The sequence below is a fragment of the Crocodylus porosus genome, unplaced genomic scaffold (genome assembly GCF_001723895.1).
Source record: "Crocodylus porosus isolate Cpor-Errol unplaced genomic scaffold, CroPor_comp1, whole genome shotgun sequence".
Lineage (NCBI taxonomy): Eukaryota > Metazoa > Chordata > Crocodylia > Crocodylidae > Crocodylus > Crocodylus porosus.
In genome coordinates this window covers 68,280,365-68,288,629 of record NW_017728909.1, presented here as the reverse complement: position 1 = coordinate 68,288,629, position 8,265 = coordinate 68,280,365, and the positions used below count along the sequence as shown (strand labels likewise).

Below are 8,265 nucleotides of genomic sequence, written 5' to 3'. Positions count from 1 at the left end.
GAACCAACTTCCGAGGGAAGTGGTGCTGGCTTCTACCCTGGGGGTCTTTAAGAGGAGGCTTGATGCCTACCTAGCTGGGATCATTTGAGCCCAGTTTTTTTCTCCTGCCCTGGCAGGGGGTCGGACTTGAAGATCTACAAGGTCCCTTCCGACCCTACTCCTATGGTTCTATGAAAAAAAATATTGAAAACAGGAAAATTGGATTATGAAAACATAAACACTAGCAAGTCATGCTGGAGAGGCACAATATCTGCTGCTACTTTCAGTTATTTGGTATTTTAGTTGGTAATCTCCCCTTAAATTCTTACAAGAATGAATATTTATAGACTGGATGTCACATTTATATATATACCAAGCTGCAGAAGAGGGTACCAGTTTAACTATACCAAAGATTAGGAATTTATTCTTTTCTATTTTAAGATGAAGATATATAGAAATAGATATAACACTGTATTTAAAGAGTTCATTCTGATAACATAATGTAATGTCTTGTAACATCTACAGATGTATGTGAGCACTTTACAAGGTGCTGAATCATAGCCTATTTGAAAGGCATCCCTTTACTTCAATAAACTTTAGACTGGATTTTAAGTGCATTTTGGCTTGGCAACCTAGTATCTCAGGATAGATGACAAAGGGAATGAATGAGCCGAAGAAGGGAGACCCAAGGATGGCTGGCCTCCGTAAGTGCATTCCAACCACACCTCAACTGCTGAAGTCCTAGACATTAGTGGTACATGAGAGCAGGAAAACACCATTTTTCAGAGAAAGACATACATGACAGTTGCATCTCTTTTCTAATTTACCATGCACCCCTATCCAAAGACCTCTTAATTATTAATACTAGGAATTATGGGGAACAAGGTGGTGTCGAAAGGGTACCTAGTTGATCCTGTGTTTAATTTAACTATTTAAGTAATTACCTTATCAATTTAACAAGGATCAACTCATTATGGCTGGACCCAATTTTCGTCTTTTAGACAGCTTTTTTCTTCCTCAAACAAAATTATCTTACATCATATAACTGAATTCATTTATAAGAAATGAGCTAAAAATGACCAGAATAAATTAACCTTCACTACTTAATGGGTTAACACAGGCATCTAGATGCATTTAATTCAGTCATGTTAATGTTACCTAACAATGAGCATGTTTAAACATGCATTACCATGGTAACAAACCTGCAGTGTTCAGGAGTCATGTATGAAAAAAAAGCAATAAATCATGTAATTAGTTCCATCTGGATTTCTGAATGTAATAGGCTCCATCTAATTTGTATAGCGCAATGTGACAGATAAGGGCTTACCATCAGTCAGGAAGAAAAAGACACATTTATTTACTGGTCAGTCATGTGAGTGAAAGTAAGGGGATGAAGATGACAGTCAAATTTCTTGGCTGAGTGGTTTGCTGTCAGACTCAATTCTTCCGAGTGTCTGTAGAACACTCTTTAGATATCACTACAGTTCAGTAGTCAAAAGTAGATTGTATCAATGCCAGCACTATTCAGTGACTCAAAGCCCCTTTCTGGCATGACTCTTTATCCACAAAACAACATTTGAGGATACTTAAAAAAAAATCTTATTTTTTTCTAAAATACACATAATAGAAATGTTCCCATTTCATTTTAAAATAGCTTCCCTCACCCAATTCACCTTAGAGACATTAAATTACAATGCAGTCCTGGTTGAACCAATCAGGTTCAAACATCAAATTTGATATTTTGATCCTAAACCAAGAATGCCATACATAAACAAGACAGTACTGACTAAGTGATTATTTATGTCATGCTATTCATTTCTAATATAAGGAAAAAGTGCTGATGATTTAAAAATACCAGACACAGTTCTTCTGCATCTCTATAAATTTCCAGACAGCACTTAGAATGGTAGATCCAGAAAATATATTAAAAGGCCCTTGATTTATACGTGCAGGTCTTGTGAAGCTGGAGGTTCTCCAGTACTCAGAAATGTAGTCAGCAGCTCATTCAAATGTATACTAGAATGATATGCTCTTGTAATGTGCATTTTATGGAATATCTAACTGCAAAAGTTAATTTAATCTGTATAGATGCACATTCTTAAATAATTAGAAATTCACTGTTCACTTACCATACTGGAAAAAATAGTAGTAATAGGAAAAAAAGAAAAGAAAGAAAAATGATCTTATTTCTCATTTAAAAAACCCAAAAAACCAAACAATTACTGCACAAACTTCCCCAATGAACTTTCTCCCCTGAATGGAAGCTGTGATTTGCTATACTGGTATTTTATACCATGGACCATTTCACAGTTTGACATTTTTCATGTTTCATAGTTTCATAGTAGCTAGAGTCGGAAGGGACCTAGGTAGATCATCTAGTCCGACCCCCTGCCTTGGCAGGAAAGAGTAGCGCCTCCTAATATCTAATCTAAACTTACCCTCCGCCAGCTTGTGACCGTTATTCCTGGTCACTCCTGGCAGCGCACGGGGAAACAATGTTTATTGTGTTTCATAAGCACATGCACATGCGCTTAGCCTTTCCCATAGAGGTATATATTGGTGAATGATCTCCTATTGTTTAATGGGCCATGTCCCTAGGACACCTGGTCTAGCAAGAGCCGTGAAACAGTACATCAAGTAACTACTGGCCCAGCATCTCTCCTAGAAGCAGGGACTGAATTAGTCCTTCTGTCATGCGCAGAAATATCCTCAAAGTACTAGGTGATAACCAGAAACCACATGTGAGGATGAGGTTCTAAGAGCCTATCTCCTCTCCAACCTAATAATAGGTGACAGAACTAACATTAAAGAAAGAGGAAGACATTTTAAAGTAAAAGAAAACAGACCATGTCTGTGGAGGCAAAAGTCACAGAAATGCAAGTGTCAGAGATATCAGTATAATTCAAGGCAATAGGAACATCACTATGTTGTCACCATTTCACAAAGCCCTGATGATTCATTACAAATAGCAAATCTTGGCATTCCTAATTGACAGAAGTCCAGCTGTAATAATTATATGTTATGGAACATGTAGAACAAAAGTTTTGCATCCAGGAGAGATGAGAAAAAAATCAAGGATACACAGCTATTTAAAAGCTACCCTTCCTTCTCTTTCCGGATATGAAGATGTTTCTCTGGATTTTCCACTAACACCTTACGTGATTTACTCCTCTTCCATGATTATTTTAAAAGTCTGCTCTTTTGGTATGCCACTTCTAAAATGCACACAAACTAAACATATGCTATATATATTTAATGTTTCTAAATGCCAAATTACAGAAACAAACTTTCTGCAAAGTATAAAAGATGCAATCTATTAACTTTCTAAGTGAGAACATACTGCAATTTTGAAATTCATTGAAGTGCTAAATATAAATTGTGCATAAATAAAGTTTGGTATATAGTTTTTCAATTGCACAGAAACAGCAGAGTTTACTACATGACCTGTATGGTAAGAAATAGTTTATCAAAGAATGAACTACATTCATAATCTTTTCATGCTCATTTAGTTTCTAGGGGTCAAGTCTCACAGCCAAAAGATAATTCAAGTCAGCAGCTGCTTCAATTACTACATAGTGACAGCTCATGTTAGAAAGCCTCAAGAAAAATCTACTCGATTTTTATTATTCCTATGATTGTTGCAACAGTACAGTGTAAAAATGTAAGCATACTGTTCTATTCCAAATCTAAATACCAGTTCTTGCAAACCAGTCAACATAGATGTATAATTTTTTTTAACATTCCAGCAGCAAATAATTATACACATCTAAGAGCCACCATCTCAGAACGTTCCCCAAGGCATACAGGGATAATGGGAAGTGGATAAAATACAGATGGTCTACCTTTACCTCTGTTCTTCTTTCCAGCCATATACCATGGTGAAACCAACTTCAGTTAAATAAACTATTTGCAAGTCTTCTCTTTCTTACTGAACAGCTAAATGCTTGCAAGTAAAATGGAATAAAACTGAAGGTGTCCAGAAGAGGCACTGAACACATAGTGCTTACTTTACTTATCTACTTCTTTGATCTAAACATCGATAAACTATTGCAGTACATTCTGTCATTTACCCATCACGTCATCCAGGCCAGAATATATATATTTTGCAGACAGGTAAGATCTTACTGTGCCCATTGTTGATTGTAAGTGCAAAGGATTTACAGCCTGTACAGGCAGGTAAATAAACAGTCTGTTCACTGAAGCGGAATTAAGTATCCAACCGCAGACAGAAAGCCAATACTTTACAAATGGGACGGCTCGGTATTGGCTGCTATAGGCATCTGCATGCAGCTCCTTAACTACTATTGCTCATGAATCTCTCCAGCTACAGTTTGTTATCTTGACTCTAAGTAGCTCTCTCCAGTTTGTTTCTGCATTAGGCATGATGAATGTATTTTAGAAACTCTGACAGTAAAAGATTAGGCTCATATGAGTCAAAGAAACTGTTGAATAATTTCACAAGGGCTTGATCAGATTTTCCATTCAACTAATACTCACCTACATAGGCTTCCTCATCCACTGGCAGACGTAATGACATGCAGAGGTAGGTATCAGACTATTAAGGAAACAAAGAACAAAATTAATCTTAAAATTGATTATTACCAGAACAGGGGGAAAAAACTAACAACGCTCTCTATATATTTTTAAAGTTATTTTTACTAAGTTCCAATGGTACGCCAAGCAAAAAAATTAAAAAGAAGATAGGAAGTTACCCTAAACTGGCTCCACATAAACCTGACTGTTAAAATTATTCACTAAGGCTACCTAAAAGCCTTAAGTATTTAAAGAAGTGCATGCCTCTGTCATTTCTCTGATACACCACCACACAAATCAAAGGAACACACTAAATGAAGTGGCACTTTCTTGGCCTTTTTTTTCCTCTTTGACTATAATATACTATTCTCTTAAAATTTTAATCTTTCTGTATTTCAGAAATCAATAGCAATTCATTACTAAACACATTTCTACCTGAATCAGTAATTCTTCCCTCGTGTCTAGCTTTGAATGGTATACTCGAGCCATAAAGCATATAAATATTGAAAATGTGTGCTACAGTAAAATTACCTGCACCCAACTCCAATTAGTATCATTGGGAATTATGCCAGGAAGTTGAGAGAAGAATATGCCCCTAACAAAATCCAATGCAAGAGAACAGAATCAATACAGAGCATAATTTGCGGTTCTCCTTGGTTATTAATTGTACAGAACCATCCCATTCCAAGAGCAGTTAGATGACTAATCCCTTGAGACACAATAGTAGGAAGGTAGCCAGCACAAACCATTTTCAGATTGCTACTGTCATTTTTGTTGCCCTAAAATCTGTTTCAGTTTAAAATGCCAATCACTGGGTGATTAGCAGCTAGAGTACTCAAAAGACTCATGATCAAGTTCTATCAGCTGCTTTTACCTCTGTATCCAGCTTTGGTCATGCTGCTGAGGGTGCCAAGAATAAATCATATGAAGTTACCGGGAGCAAAAAGGCAGAGAAGAAGCAATGCTACAGCAATTTAGCCTCTAAAACTCTAATATTTCCAAAACAACAACAGATAAGGTCCTCTTAAGATGGAGGAAAGAGCTGATAGACAGACAGGCATGTGCAGGTTTGCTGAACCTGTTGTTTGTCCTGGGAATTTACTTGGGTTTCAAGGTCATCCAAAGAACACTGGATGATTTCAGAACTCTGCCAGCACAGTAATTCTGGAGACCCATCAGTAAAATTAGCAACAATCTACCACTAACATGTAGGATACATTTGTTGTGTGGCAAAACAGAATGTATGGTAACCTGCCTTGCATTCAAGGCAGGTCCTGGCTGCTGAATGTGGGACAGGCTCCATAAAAGTAAGTGGTGTCGAGGGGAGAGGCAGGGAATCAATGGTAACACTACCCTCCTAGGACAGCTTAGTCACGAAACTGCATCATGCACGAGTTGTAGAGGTCCACCTATACATCAGTCCGATATCGGATCAGTACCAACATAAGGAAAACTGATTCCATCAAAAATCGGCCCAATGAGGCCAATAATTTGGCCGATAAATGCATAGCACCCAGGGAGCGAACAGCACAGCCGGCAGCATGGAGAGCTACCTTCAGTGGTTAAGTCTGGCGTGCTGGAAGGAGAGGAGTGAGGGAAGGGGTGTGGGGGGAGGCAGATCAATGCCCCCTATGGTGAGGGATGGAGGGGGCAGCAGGTGCTGCCCAGCTGGGGCGGGGCTTGTGGGGGAGCAGTTGTGGCTGCTGCTTGCACCCTGGAAGGGCATGGGGGGTGGGGATGTGTGCCCCCAGATCTGTGTAGGGCGGGATGGGCAGGCTGCAGCTGCAGTTGCACGGGGCTCTTCTCACTGGGGACTAGGCTTGGAGCTGGCGCCAGCAGCACTGGGAGAGGGGCTGCAGCCATCCCAAATTTCACCACCTCCACTCCCAGCACTGCATCTCTCAGCTGCTTGGTGTAGCCCTGAGTCAATGCCCTGCCTCCACCCACGCACCAGGAAGAGCCAGAGCTGTGCCGGGCGGCTGGCATTTGTGGTGCTGGGTGTGAAGCTGCAGTGAAATCTGGGGTGGCTGCAGCCCCCTCCCAGTGCCACCAGTATCCAGTCTGAGCCCAGTCCCTGGAGAGAAAAGCCCTGCGCTGATTCAGCTCCAGGCCTCAACTGCAGCCTGCCTGCCTGCCCCTCCCTGTGCAGATCTAGGGGCACACACCCCTTTTGTGCCCTCCCGGGGTTCAAGGAGCAGCAGAAGCCATCCCTGCCCCACTGCCAGCAGCTGGGCAGCTCCTGACCCTGCCCCCTCCCTCCCTCATTGCAGGGGGGCATTGATCCGCCCCCCCATGCCCCTTCCCTTTCCACCAAACAGACTTATCAACTGGAGGCAGAAATTGTATCGGTATCGATTGATACGCCTCCTTAAATATTGGGTATTGGTAACTGCCCCCAAAATCTATCAGGGCACCCCTAATGAGTTGCTACTATAGCATTACCACTTCTTAACCTCCCAGCAGATATGAGTGTACCTCTATGAGGTTGACAACAGCACTTCTGCATTAATGTGTCAGATATGAATAAAGATAGAATTTACAAAGAGCTACTTTATAACACGAATACATTTCTGTTAGCATTTTAAAATTTCTGTAGCTTTGGGTGCCTTTAAAAGAAGGCAAAAAGTTTATCGGGAGAGGTCACTATCCATTTGTACAGCACCCCCAGATTCCAAAACTGATATAGGCCTCACTGTAGCAAGCCCTGCAAACACAGATTAAGATAAAGTTTCCATTCCGAATAGATAACAACCTAATTTAGGACAAGAAGCAGCAAGTAAACTTAAAACAATTAGATTGAATTGAGGAGAAAGGACAGGTGTAGTGGTGATAAGAACAGGTGGTTACACAGAGCAGAGATGTACATAGTTAGATAAGAAAAAGGCTTTTGTTTTTTTGTCAGAGCTGGGAAGAACCGATTCAATTAACATTAGGTGGATTTGTGTGTTCTATGTACTTTCATGGGGTTAACAGTGATAATATGACAGCCCTCTTAATATTAATAATATCCAGTTCACATTACATTTTTTATTGAATACTTAGTTCAGCAGCATTTTTTTTTTGCTTTTTAAAATAATGTCAGAAACAAATAGTTCCAAAAGTCAACAAGACGTAATGGCTGATTATAAAACCAGACAAATTAAAACAGAATTAAAGCCCAAACCTTTAATGGTGGGGGGTGATTAATCATTGACACAATCTAGTGAGGGAAATAATTAATTTTTCATCTCTTTAAAAATCGTCAAATCAGGACTGAATGGGTACTTAGTTTTAGCTAAGGCACAAGTGATAAATTTTAATCCAGCACAAGTTACTGGGTGTCAACACCCTAGTGAGAAAATAACATTCTACAGCAAGTATTCAGAGGCCATCCAGATGATCAGCTAGCTGTTTCTGGTATTCTAGGAAACTAGGAATATTATTAGAAATTAGGATGCAAAACCAAAACTGAGACATTGATTTCTCTCTCTTTTTCTCAGTTATTGTTAAGTCCCAATGATGCATCTCATAGAATCATAGAAGTAGGCTCAGAAGGGACCTTGTAGATCTTCAAGTCCAACCCCCAGCCCGGGCAGGAGAAAAGACTGGACTCAAATGAGTCCAGCCAGGTAGTCATCAAGCCTCTTGTTAAAGATCCCCAGGGTAGGAGCCAGCATCACTTCCCTAGGAAGTTGGTTCCAGCTCCTAGCCGCCCTAACTGTGAAGTAGTTCTTGTGGATGTCTAATCTAAACCTACTCTCCAATAACTTGTGT

General features: G+C 39.9%; 1 protein-coding gene across 9 annotated transcripts in view; it reads right to left on the bottom strand.

The window, feature by feature from the left end:
• PAM (peptidylglycine alpha-amidating monooxygenase) overlaps positions 1-8,265 on the bottom strand; it is a 263,686-nt gene that overhangs the window by 126,757 nt on the left and 128,664 nt on the right. For all 9 annotated transcript variants that reach the window (XM_019532420.1, XM_019532427.1, XM_019532419.1 and 6 more), the window contains exon 4: positions 4,477-4,534. In XM_019532420.1, coding sequence (XP_019387965.1) covers positions 4,477-4,534 — 58 coding nt within the window. The remainder of the gene's footprint in view (positions 1-4,476; positions 4,535-8,265) is intronic.